At 36.8% G+C, this 14,197-nt stretch overlaps 1 protein-coding gene across 9 annotated transcripts in view; it reads right to left on the minus strand.

Moving 5' to 3' along the window:
- The window catches only part of BBS9 (Bardet-Biedl syndrome 9), a 326,477-nt gene that overhangs the window by 109,895 nt on the left and 202,385 nt on the right, over positions 1-14,197 (minus strand). For 8 of the 9 annotated variants that reach the window (XM_075493494.1, XM_075493495.1, XM_075493493.1 and 5 more), the window contains one exon: positions 13,428-13,538. The exons of the other annotated variant lie outside the window; for it this stretch is intronic. In XM_075493494.1, coding sequence (XP_075349609.1) covers positions 13,428-13,538 — 111 coding nt within the window. The remainder of the gene's footprint in view (positions 1-13,427; positions 13,539-14,197) is intronic. 9 annotated transcript variants of the gene reach the window in all.

The following is a 14,197-nucleotide window of genomic DNA, read 5'->3' on the forward strand; positions in this document are numbered from 1 at the left end:
GGCAGTCGTGGTTTCCCCATTCCCTTCTCCTTCCTTGAACCAGCACTCATGCTCCTGCATTATGTGGTGAATGATTCAGGAAGCTGATCGAATCAAAAGCTAGGACACAACTTCTTGTTATACTTAATCTGATATATCTACAGCCTGCTGCCAAAATGGATAGTCATGTTCCTCCATGCATCGTGATGCACATACCAACCTCCTCCACTGCAGAACTAGCAGCTCTGTACCTGTAGACCCAGTTACAACTCACTGACCCCATAAAATAGTAACCTTTCCTTTTGATGGTCTAACTATAATGGATAAAGACTAAGGTAAAAAAGCAGCTTTAACCACATTTGGGGCAAGGTTTCAATCAGTTCAGTTCCCTAAAGCTGTCTTACCACCTGGTCATATAAACAGTAGTGCTGGCACCAGCGAATGGAGAAGCACTTGGTGGCTGGGAAGAAGATAAGATAAAGCTGTGGCAACTGCCCTGATTTAGGCCACAGCTCATTTAGATACAGCCAACCTAGTTTTAAGTTAGCTAACCTAGGTATGCAAAAGCTATCTTTTCAAGCACACTTTGCAATGTGCACTGAGGAACAGTTGCAGCAATTGTTTGCTTCCTGCTGCTAGCAATGCAGGCCAGATGAAAGCATGCACATGTTTTTAATCATGCGTTTCACAATTAAAAACTTTGCTGGATTATGACTACAAGGGGAGAGAACTAATACCCATGTGATGTGGAACATTTAGTGTATTTTCTATTTTTCTCATTTTCTACTGTGCTATGTTCTTCTATCCTCTGTTCTTACCTTGCTTCTTTCCCACCTGCAATGATAGCAGTTGCCAGTCTCAAAGTGACAAGTTGTTAGTACTCATATACATGAAAAAAAAAAATCTAACATTTGCTGGAATATTAAACACACCAGAATAAAGCCACAAAAGAACAAAATTTTATTGATAAACAGAGCCACAGGAGAGCTCTGTCTAACTGCATATAATTTTGGTATTTTTAAATAGTAACTTGCACATTTAAGGTTTTCTTGAATGGGATCAGAGATCACATCACAATCCAAGTTACAACATTTTGCTAAGGCTACTTTCCAGAAAACAAGCTTAGCTTCTAATTTTTAAAGTAATATTCTCCAGGCTGCTAATACATAGCTGGGGTATTGCACAGTGTTACACAGCCCATCAGTCTGTCCGTGACACTCAGGGTACTAGACGTGAAGACAGATATGACATCTATGAGCCAAAATACATTAAAAAAAATCACAGGTTCAATTCATTATTATCATGAAGGCAAGGGCAACCTTTACAGAGAAATTGTAAAACACAACTAAATTAAGTTACGAGTTCAGATTTTATTAAGTAGTATCTTATTTGCTGTCTTACTAGATAGGAGCTATACATTGAGCTGAAAAGCAATCTGGCCTAACTGGTGTCACAAAATTTTTTACTCTATTTAGGAAACGTACCAAGCTAAGGAACTACAAGATTTCTGTTGTGGTTCACCTTGTTCTGTGAGGCAACATGGGCTATAAATAACACACCACTGATAAAAGCAAATGTGTCCTCAGTAAGTGGCATAGTACATTTGTTTTGAGGGTAGCAGGAAAGGAAACAGACCTAGTTGTAACACCACTCCAGATATCACATCCTGTGCTGCTAAACATTTTAGAACATCTTTCTATTTTTCCCCCTGAAATAGAACCATTGAAACCAAAGTCTGCACTACGAAATACAAGCTATTTTTGCATCCGCCATATGTTACCAAAGACCTAAACTTGATTAGCTTTATGCACTGGCATCCTGCTTACAAACACTAAGGCATGGCTATAGATTTACTATAAGACACACCAGCACTGCTTTGTGCAGCATGAGTGCTTCTGATCATATGTTCCAGTAGCTATTACAAAATTCAGCACTTACACTGTTTTTCATTCACTTCTACTTCAGCCTCATATCCTACTTTTGGAAACAATGCAGTAGGCTTAATACTAAATCAGTGAGGGTGACACCACAACCGCAGGACAGAGTTACTGTAACAGGTGAAGAAGATGAGAGGATACCTTATGGAGTACAACAATACAAAATAACTCAGAATTAGAATGTGCTTAGCAGAGATGGCTGATATTTGATGAGGCTGACAAAATTACCACTTACCTCAGGGTAAGTAATAAGCACTGCATCGTCGGAACTGTTGATTTTAATAACGAGGGCTACTGCTCTGCTGTTGCTTGTCCCTTTTGTGGAAGTCTTCCTAAAGTGTAATATTGTTTGGTCCCAAGGTACCAAACAATTCTTTAACAAAGTCATCCAACCACCCTCACCCAACATGGTGAACTTGAATCAGTTCTTGAAGCCTAACTTTTTGAATTCTGTTATTGTAACTGATGTGTCCCTTCATCAGAAAACATCAGAAGACCTGCATTAACTATAGTCAAACTTATAGATTCATTAACTACTAAATTTTAATTCTCCACTGAAGTTAGGAATATGACACATTCAAGCATTAGGGACAAGATGGTCACATGTGCTGCATCTCACAGCCACAGGCAATGAGAACCAAGTCAAGAACCAAGGAGTTTGTGAGAGGCCATCAGCTATGATAGCTGTGACAGCACGCAGAGGTGGGGCCCCAAAAGACATTACTATTAAAAGCAGAATGTGGTCTTCTGTGAATTAGGCATAAATTCACACTGGGGAACTGTGTGCGCATTCAAAAAACTGCGGAAGAGCTCTTAACACTACTGCATACAAATGCAAAATAAGAATTTTACTGTCCATTTTAAGTGACCAATTTTAAGAGCTATAGCCAGCATGTCTGAAACGTGTACTGCTCCAGCATACCAACGTGAGAACAACTTTGAGCCACAATAGACTATTGGGATTCGGGGTTCAAGCCTCTTCTGAGATATGTCAACCCTAGCATCACAGTATCACCTACCCGTACAAACATGGAAATCACATTCATTGGCTCTATAGAAAAGCTCTGACTTGTAGAACCTTGATGGTGCAGTAACATTTTGAATATTTCATTCTAATAATTTAGAGAAAAAATTGCTGATACCAATTCTGGAAAGGTTTCAGTACTATTCACAATATTATTTAACTAAGATGATATGCTCTGGCATTATATATCATCCATATTACCAACAATGTTAATTCCTTGACAATTCAAACCCCTAGCAATGCTCCAAAGTGGCTTATAATGGCACTGATAATTTCCACAAAATGACATGGAAAACCTATTTGCAATTCTAGTAACACTCTCCAACAAAGAGCATGTGGGAATGTGCTCCCTCATTTCAGGCATGTCAGCAGTTCTTTAAATAAGAGTCAATGTTTCCATTCAAATCCCTTATTTTTCAAGAGGTTGCAGAGTCAGCCCTCAGGGAGAGAGAACTGATACTAGCAGTTTCAGGTGCTTTCATGCAATCTGGTATCTCAAAGACAGTCTTTTTTCTTTTTTCTAAAGAAAGTTTAAGCCATTAGCTCATAATATGGATGGCTGCCTTCTGGAATTGGGAGGGGAGAAAGGGGCGCAAGACACTAAAATTACTTCTAAAAGAAGATATTTTGGAAAATAACCTCTAACACCTCCACAATGTCATTTTTTTCCAGCAAACAGTTCCTAAAGACCTAGAGCTAATCTCCCTTTGGTGGCCAATGTTGACAAGCTATAAAGTGAGTCTTGGCATTTTGTGTAACCTGGAAAAAAGACCTGGAAAACCATTTTACAGCCTCATCCTGTATTTAACTAATACTCATCTGATATATCAAACAATTACATTAGTATTAAATTTAAGATTCTGAGAAAGTTAGTGAAACAGTTTGAGGATAGAAGTAACCTTTAGTATGTATAGTCTGACTTTTATATATAACATAAGCCACGCAATTCCAACCCCAAGTTTCTGCACTGGAAAAACTCCTCCTTGGAGCACTCAATGAGTTTTGGGGATTTCCTAAAACTTGCAGTACTGGTTTTTAGCAGTACAGGAGGTCAAAGTGGAGTGCTTGGCTCTGTTTTGTGCTATTGAACATCTTACTTTTAATTACCTCTTTTATATAAAGATGGATGGTAGAAGCCAAAAGTGTCTCTATTCTCCTCTGCCTGCCAACCTTGTTGTCCAGGGCCACGAGCAACTGACCGGGACTCAATAACATACCTGGCAGCCACTAAATGCTTCTTGGCTGGGAACGCTGAGTGGGCATTCAAATAATATTTTGATTAGTTTCTCCATCCTTTGGGTTTTTTTTTTTAATAATACCTCATTAGAAACCAGAACAGCATAAATTTTTTATATTTCTCAAAGGCTGCCAAGAACATATAGGAGACAGTAACATCTAACACAAATGCACATAAGGAATCATTAGTAGAAAGTAAATTTTATAGACACACTTCTATAACATCAAGAAAGTAGCACAGATATCTGTGTACTATCTCACTAGCCAACAAAGATCTGACAGAGGAAGTGAAGCCAGGAATAATACACTAATCCAAACAACATATGAAATTCAAACCTATCCATGTTCTGAACAAAATGATGATTTTCCAGTTAAACAAAAAACTAGGTACAAAAGTTTGTGTAGAAAAACCAGAGAGACAGTAAAGCATTAGGTGGGAAAACAGATGTCTTAAGAAACAAGTTTTACTGAGTATTCAGTGAAAAGATTTCGCCACAGAGTTAGAGGAAACAATAGCCAGCAGTTCATATCTACCAGAAACAAAGCGCTGGGCATATTTGCAGTGTGAACTTTAGATGGCAAGGTCTGATATGATGAAGAAAATAACTGGCGTGAGGAAACAAAAACAACACAAGAAATCTTACAAACACTAGCGAGGAAAACAGAGCATTAACCTTCACCTTCACGCAGGAAAAGTAAGCAGCAGCAAATAACAGAAACATCAGACTAGTTTCTGTCCTGCCCATCTTTACTGGCAGAGGATGAGCAAGTGAATGAATCCTAGTCACAGACAATCATCTACTTTTCTTAAGCTCATAGTTATGCAAGATAACTGCCAAGGAAATACGAAAAACAACATTTAGTCACATAAAAAGCTTTTAAACTTCTCTTTTTTTGATTCCTTCCACTGTGCTATAGTTCCCCTTTCTTGCGTACAAGACCTATTCAGAATTCATAACAATGTGTTTAGCTTTGATTTTCGTTTTGTTGTTTTGTTCCATATTTAGCATGCCCTTTCTTCTCAACATATGTTTTATGTGCTCCTTATCTTCTATCATCCATCAGCAGTTTTCACGTTCAGGACTTGACAAAAATAAGGAAAGGCTTTTTCACAGATTCCAAAAAGCTTTGGATATGGCCATGAGTATGTTGTTACGCCTTGTATCACTCTTTACTGCTCCCTTAACTGCAACAATAGCAACTTTTTGCTAGTAATTTTAAGAGTGCCTTTGAATTCTCAAATCATAAAAGTGCTTTAAACAAATTATTTTTTCCGTTAAAGCCACTGAATTTGAAGGAAAAGGTTCCAGCTCTCTATACGATGACTTGTTCATTTCATACGTTTTTTCTGTGATCTCATAGCAATTTCTGAGACAACCCACGAAGCACAGTGTAAGGTACCCCTCAGTTCTTTGTTTCATTGACAGTCATGAAACAAACTGGAATTAGTCAGAGACTTTTCTAACCTTTGAAAGGAAACATTTTGTAAAACACTACCACAACCACTGGTATGGGGCAAACACACAGAGACTGATCTCTTTACCCACTGCAGTAGATAATATACATTATAATATACTTGAATCTGCAAATAGTAGAACATAAATAAGACTTGCTATGTTCTCATGTGTTATATTACATTTCACAGGAGATGTATATACAAGCTCCTGCCAAAAGAGAAACTGCACTTCGTTTGGTATTGACTTAATGAAGGAATTCTCACATTAATCTCTTAAGCTGTACTGCTCTTTGGAAAAACAGACTCTGTGGAAAAGAAAACCTCCATAAATCTCTTCAGCTCTCTCCAGAAAAATAGGCTTTTTGTAGCCCAGTGATTTTCTTTGCACCTTTTCTTGTGGAAACAATTAGCTTAGCAATTTTAAAGTATTAGGTGGGCCCAGCTGCAGGCTCCTGGTATCTTTCCTATTATATAGCAATGTCCATACAGAAAGAAACAAGGATCTGCTCTCATAGTGCTACAATACATCAGTGGGAAATACCTAAGTGAGCTACTAATAAGGTTAGGTCTTGTAGGAGCTTTCACTTACCTGAGGTCATCACGTTTCAGCATTTTTGCCAGATTTGTCTCTAATTCAAGACTCTTCATTAGCTCAAGGACAAAATATTGTGTGGCAACTCACTTGTCAAAATGCTTGAAACTGAACTCAGACTGTCAGAGGCACATTCACACCTCAGATGAGCCCCGTTAACTGGTCCTTCAATGATTTTCAAAAAATAAGTCTGAAGTCAGACCTGTTGTTCTTATTTTTGTCATGAGTGTAGTAACCAAACTTTAGACAGAAGTTCAGGTTCAAAACTGTGGCCACAGACAGCTGAAAAGTCTGCGTTGCCAACAATACTGATTCGTTCAACTGATTGTTTTGAAAGCTCATTATGGGCATGAAATCCTATTCCAGACAGCACGTACATTTTTCCAAAATGATCTTTAGCTTAATTTATACATTTCCCTTTTATTTAATCTCATGTACAATACAGTTATTATTAGGATTGATTTCTGTTGTATTATACTGTCTAACCTGAAAAAGTTAATTGCTTGGCTATGTACATTGAAAATACTTTTGCTGTAATTGGCAAGAATATCAGTATCCAAATGATTACCAGTGTAGCAAATGATGATAATTACAATAACAGTAGTAAGGCCACCTGTATCTTACTTGTGTATGTTGAAAATTTAGTGCAGTTATTAGTCCAATATATAAATAATACGTCTGATCTAGAGCAAATAGAAATCTTTCATAGACCTGTTTTAGAGTTTTTACAGCATATTTAAACACCCTTCAAAACAAATTCAAGGATATGTCTCTGCTCATTTGTGTAGGTAAAAGATAATACTAAGAACAGTACAGTACAAAAATAAAAAGACTCAGTGGATAGTGGCAACATTTTATATCCAAAAGCTCTTTACCATCTAACTGTTTGTACAAAGCCAAGTGTTTAAGAATACTCCTCTCTAAAATCAAATAAATGAAACACTATTGCAAAACTTCACCTTCTATGACATGACTTTGTGATAAGCTACTTTATAGACGGCAGTTTCACACAGTTGTGTATTCATGTAAATTATGATTCATAAGAAAAATTAAGCACATAGCTAAGTTTAAATGTGTCACTAGATCCTTTAAAGAAAAACAGTTGCAATCTTGTTTACTAACAAGAGTTGTTTACACAAGGTTGTGTAACTAAGCATCTTTCTGGGCTGGAATCATGTGATAGTTCCTAAAATTGTCTAGGCATAATAAGGACAGCGATCTTTGATTAGAAGGGTAAAGTTTAAAGATCCTCTTAAACAGCACCCACAACATCTACATGAACATTGTCATGCAATGCTGTAGATAAAGTAACAAACGAAATAAATAAAATACACTAAGTAAAACTTGTAGGAACAGATGCGCAGCTGTGCAATTTCTGGGTGCAACTTTGGAGGGTGTTCTGAAAATTTGGCTTAGAATGTCTTGTTTTACTGGAGTTTATAGCTCAACCTCACCATCATTTATGTATAGTTGCCTGTGTATTTAATCAAAAGTAACAAGCCAGATGCTTCAAATTAAAGACAGTTAAAAATCTATTCCAATACATAAATATACATGCTGAGACAGTTTTTGGTCTTAGATGCTATGAGTATTAAACTATGAAAGTTTATTTACTTTACTAAATATAATCATACAAGACGAGAACTTTGAAATTTAATCTTTAAGTCATCTAAATATTTGCATGACAGCAAAATACAAAGAATTTCACTAAAAACAGTGGCAGCACAGTAGCGAGTGCAAATGCCAAACCTTTGGTGTCACTTGGTCTCATGAATAGCTTCTCAGAAATATTTGTATTTAAACAATTCATGTAAATACTGGGCCATGTTCTCTGTTGCTCTCTCAGAAAGAGACAATGATTATTCTGAATTATCATAGCAAAGTCAGGCAAACATTTCCCTTAAATATTTAAGACTTTTTTTCATTTAGATAGATCATTTAGAGGATAGATTTACAGGATCTTTGGTGAAAAATTCTGCCAGGAAAATCAAGTCTTACAAGTTGTGAAAATTCCAACAGCTGCATGACATGACACTTGACAAATCTGACTCCTAGTGTTGTAAAATCCTGAACGACTAAGCAAACTACAAAGTAATCGGCACCGTTGTTCTAAAAAAAAAAAAAAAAAACCAAAAAAAACCAAAAAAACCCCAACAACAACAAAAAACACACAAAAAAAACCCAAAACCAACCAAAAAACCAAAGATACATTTTTCAGCCCAAACATTCTTTGATTCATGCTAATTTTTCATCTGGTTTTCCATCAACTTAGTGGAGTTACTCATGATTTACCAGCATAAAACTCTTTACTCATAAAAGAGCAAACAGATCCTTTCTGTCTAAAATATTCAGCAGGAATATTGGTTAGAAAAATACGTCTTAGGAAATTCTCTTTCATAGTAAGTAGCATGCAGCAGTAGCATATGAGGAATACAGAATACTTACTTTAAGGGCTATATCCTGATAAATACATACATTGTTATTTCATCCTAAAGCTCATCACCAGCACAGTTTAATTGTTCAGAGAAAAGTTGTTTTAAGGTTGTTCACCATATCCCTTAGAGATGTCTCTAAAAAGCCAGCATGTACAATAACTTCCTTATACTTATTTGCTACAAACCACATTTTCAACTCATTTAATCAGAAATATTTAAGTACAAGGGAGAACTTGAGAAGTGGAGTTCTGCAAATCTCTGTTAATTGTTACATATGAATTCTAGAACATATGAATCTAGAACATATGAAAACTTCTCCTTGAAATCAAACCACTCACTCAAGCAGACTGCAACTCTAGTAAGAAATCTGTAACTTGTAAAGAAGAAAATGGAGGACAGCAGGAACAGCATAACAAAGAGAAAGGAAGTCCACAGGACCTACATGAAAGAGTCTACAATCACTGCATTTGTACTTGTGATTGAACCAGAGGTCAGCATATCTGCATTGGTATTGTAGCTGTGAACACATAGAAAAAGTAATGATGTAACAACAGAGACTTCAAAGTGGATTCAACTTCAAATTATATTCAAACTCTCTACCAGGCTTGTGCAGCCGACGATGAAATCTGTGCTGCTGTGTCCTCACTCTAACCAAAACACCAAGATCAAAGTTAGCAGGGATAGATTTATCATGCTAACATTACTCCTCCAAATGCATTGCACACAGACTCAGTGCCTTGAGGGGGTAAGCAGGAAGAATTATTTTCCATTCACTGGGACAGACAATGTTCAAGGGAGTACTTTTGTACCCACTCAAAGCAAAATCCATTGGCAAGAAGCTATTCCTACAACTGCAACAGTATCATTAACTTCCAGATATCATGAACCTGATCCTATTCTTTACTATGGAATCACAACATACTTGGATTAGAAAAAAAATAAATAAGAAAAAAAATCAGTGTGAACTATTTCAGCAATAAAAAGAAAACATCATACAATCATTAATTCCCCTTCCAAAGAGACTTTGTGATTGGGCCAGAACCATTCATTCTCTCCTTGCACAGATTTGTGGCATAACTACTAGATATAATTTTCTGCTGTTCTAAGTAACTATTCCAAATAAAGCCGAAGGCCTCATTGAGATGCTTAGCAGCTGGAAAGTCTCAGTATAATATTTTGTATGAGATAACTTGCAAGTCTGTGGCAGGATGCTACCCTACAGCATACTTTCTCATAGCACAACACAGTCTTCCAGATCTTAGTCCCTCGTTTCCCTTACAGTTCTTTGCATGGCTCATACAACATATTTAAGGCAGCGACCTCTTTCCTAGGTCTACATCTACTCATGAAATTCAGAAGTTTTTTTAAAATTCTCAGCATGTCCAAAGAGCATACTAGCATCCAATGTAGTGACCGGCAGTTATCTCCATACACTACATACTACATCTCACTAGCAAGAGATTAGCCAGCTCAGATATTTATTAGCAGCAAGAGTTACATGTAAATTAACTATTGAGTATTTATTTTGAGTTTTGGTAAATTCTACAGCCAGAGTTCAATGCCATACTATCACAGGTAGATTGCTAGCAATACTGGAGTTAGCTAGCTCAAGACTAATTGAACATCCTCTATGCAAGCATCAATCACAGCAGTAATAATGTAGACATACTCATAGGGAGCTCACAGAGTCTGGCGCAGAATTCAGGTCTCCTCTTGGGCTTGAGGCTCCCTCCTTTGCTCCTCATTTCTCTGTGTTCCAACCTTCTCGATAGCACTTCTTTTCAGCAGATGTATACATGCAAGCAATTTAACTATAAGCAAGGGTGTCCAAGTACAGGACACCTCTGAGAGGACTTGTTTCTTCCTGTCTCAGTGAGGAACTCCCATTGCTTCCTGCTGAGACCTTTGTGACTCAGGTCTTACACTTCTTTTCAGTGGATAAGGCACTTTGTTCTGCTTTGTTTTTCTACCTCTACGATTGTAGTTTTGAGAACTGCTTGAGTTTTTTCCTAATCCAGCACACTATCAGTGGGAGAAATCAGAGCTTCCCCTTTGTTCTCATACAGAAATACATGTGTTCCCACTAAGGGAACGTCACTTTTTTTGTTGTTTTGTTTTTCACTACACTGTGTATAACTGTTAATAGAATTCTACCTGTACAAAATCCTGTTGCTAAGATTTGGTCTGGCACCAGATGGAGCAAGTACATAACTACACTTCTCACTCCGTTTCAATGGATGGTAGTCTATCGCATTCAGCTGAAGTTCTCCCATGACCTACAGAATCCTTTGGAATATTCTAACTTGATCAGCTCATTTTATTCCTTTGATTTCCATCCTCCTCTGTGAATGCAATCTGTTACTAGACATGTTTCTCTTCAGGTTTCCTACGCAGGGATATCAGCCACTGTGCCCATGTTCATACTAAACTACAGCTGAAGAAACCCTGTTTTGAGCTATTTGGTGTTGTAGCCTCAATCTATTTTTATCTATTTAAACCTCTATCATTAAACTGCGGGAATTTTTTGGTAAAGAACATTAAGAAGCTTAGGCATGGCATATCAGTTCAGCTGATACAGCCCAATGAAAAATATTAACTAAATGCAGAAACCTCTCCAAAGCCAGTATAATTTTGCCTATCTCTATAGCTAGAGATATGAATAACAAAAGCCACCTACAAGAAGAAAACAAAACCTCTCAATTTATAATCAAAATCTACCTTGAACTCCCTTAGGAAATGAAGGAAGATATATCAAGAAAAAGAATTTTTATTCTACTTTGTCCCTTTTTTCTTTTATTGACTGGACATAGTGAAATTAAATGCAAACTCATTAAAAAAAGCTACATAAGACATAACAAATATTCTTTGAGGGCTCATTGTAATCACCGTGGTCTTGCTGCAGTCTCTGGTGCCTGTGCAAGAACTCAAGCCAAAAATATCATGTACAGAAAAACATTGCAATGCTGTGATTTCATGCCTAGTGTTACCTTATGGTTTAAGTAGCTCCCTTGGCTCTTACACTTGGAGCAATTAGAATTTCCAGACAGCTCAGTGGCAGATATTCTAGGTGCTCTCCATATTGTAGCACTAACTGGCAGATGACACTCAATTCTTACCATGAATGAATTAAATTTACTGGTATAACACATGGCTGTAAACCTAAAGACTTTTTTAAAGCTTTCAAAGTTTTCATTCTGCCTGTTATAGTTACAAAGCAACAACAGCTAGCTATGTCATGTAAGTCTCAATTTTTGTCATGGGCTAAGACTTACAGTAGGATATGCAGGTCCCCATGCTGCTGATTCTGGATCTCATGAATACACTTCTACACCTTTCCTCTCAGGCTAGTCTTTTCAGCAATACGGTTATTTGAACATAGCAGAACACTATCTACTGAAGAACAAATATGTGCTTGACCAGAAGAATGGAGCATCAGACAAAGAAGAGGGATTGCCTGCCATATGTTCTTGATTTATTGGTCTAGTTGCCTGAAGTTGGAATTTTATCAGGATTATATCCTACATCAGAGAGAAGATATACTTTTCCATTACCAGGAGGGTACTTAATATATTTAGGTGACAAAGGTTAAACTATACGTATGTCAACTTTGACAGCTTCCCTTCTTCTTATCACCTGAAGTCCATGAGGACTGCAAGTAATTAGCACTCTAGAAAAGTCAGAGCTCTAGGCCTTCACTGGATTTTTCAGGTTGGTTTTGTGAGCACATACTCATTTTGGAGTTTTAATTTACACCGTGGCATTATTATACATTGCTGAATTAGATATCCTTCTTCCCTGTCCACTATTAAAAATTTGCTAATGTAAATTCTGCTGTTGCAATTAACTATATATTCCAACTCCCTGCCTGTCTGTGCAACAGTTAGCTGGGCAAACAAGCAGCTGAATGCATTTTAAACACACAATTAGCTCTTTTTTGCAGAAATAGACAGGACTTTCTGTCTATTTCTGACTATTGCTGGTTGCAACCTCTAAGCTGCTCTTCTTAACTTCAACACCATCTATAATGAACACACCTGATTTACAAACAACATTCAAATACATTTAAAAATAAATATTACAGGACAAAATCAGACAATGAGGGGGGAAAGAGGAGTGAAGATACAACTTAGTAAACAAAATGGGAAATAGCTGCAGTCAAAGCCTGAGACTTACCAGGCACTTTATTAAACTGCAATGCACTACTTACAGTGCTGCTTTTAAAATATGTTAACACTATATCACAGTTCCCGGCAGCATGAAGTCTTTCCAGAAAATGTGTCATCACTGTATGCAGCATATTATATAGCCAGTATAATTTCATTTGATTATATCCAATAATATTTTTCTGAAATTCTAGGAAGTCTCCCCACAAAAGATAAGACCCTATTTTAATCAGCTGGCACAAAGTCTAGCCACCATACTGCAGAAAAAAAAGCCTTTATTACACCAAAATGTCCTCAGTTTCATTTTGCTTCTGTGGAAGAGGTTGTGAATAAAACCTGCAAGAATCTCGTTCAAGTATTATGTAGCACAAAACCTTTCAAATCTGGTTATTGAATCCAAGACTGATCTCTACAGTTTAACTATTCTTGAAAGAAGAAGCTGAATAAACTCAGAATCCTACACTTTGTACTATTATTGCAAGAAAAATGGAAAATTATGCTAACAAAGCCTGAAATATATGTCATTTGTTTCATATGCCCACAAGCATTCTGAAAAGACGAGCTGTACAGCTCTAAGTAAGACAATGTAATTTTTCTTTTCTTACCAGGCTTGGATTTCTGCTTTGCGATCTGCCCGTGATTGGGAAACGTTGCTGTGGAGCCTGGTATAACTGTTCTTTCCTCTAAATCAGACTCTGGGATCGTAGTACAGCCACCTAGTTGAAAATGGAAGAACCTTAATGTGGTGTTTATGTAACAAAACAAATTCACCGGTGGATAATTAAGGAAAAAAGGTGATAAATTATCTGACAGGAACATATAAAACTGAAATAGTCTTTACTTACGCTTCACAGAAATGTTTGTTAAAGAAAACTATTACCATTGTTTAGAAGGCTGATTATGCCTTAATGACTTCTCTCTACTACTCACACTGGTTTGAAAAAATTTGAATGTATTAAGACCACAGAATATGTATAAAACTGGTTCCACATAACAGATGGAAATAACATGATTCATCTTAAAGATCAGACTACTGAGAGCTAGTTTTGTAATAAAAGTAATTAAGTGTGAATGAAATAACTTTAGAAAGTCAACAAATCTTATGAAGATTGTTAGCTTGCCACAGAGAATGACATGATGATAAGTTTTTGGATGAGCTATTAAGTATAGTATTTTTATTACTTAGTGCTAGAGATACGGAAACACAGGGACACTTTCACTGTCCAACAACACACTGCGCTGGCAATGCCTTACTCAAGTGATTTTAGGGTGCATGGCATAATAGATTCTTTGTATTTTGCAATATTGCTTTCTGAGTAGTTCATTAGAGAACACAATGATTTATAGCTTTCTCTTCAAACACGTTTAAATGCTT

Source organism: Mycteria americana, chromosome 2, assembly GCF_035582795.1.
Source record: "Mycteria americana isolate JAX WOST 10 ecotype Jacksonville Zoo and Gardens chromosome 2, USCA_MyAme_1.0, whole genome shotgun sequence".
NCBI lineage: Eukaryota > Metazoa > Chordata > Aves > Ciconiiformes > Ciconiidae > Mycteria > Mycteria americana.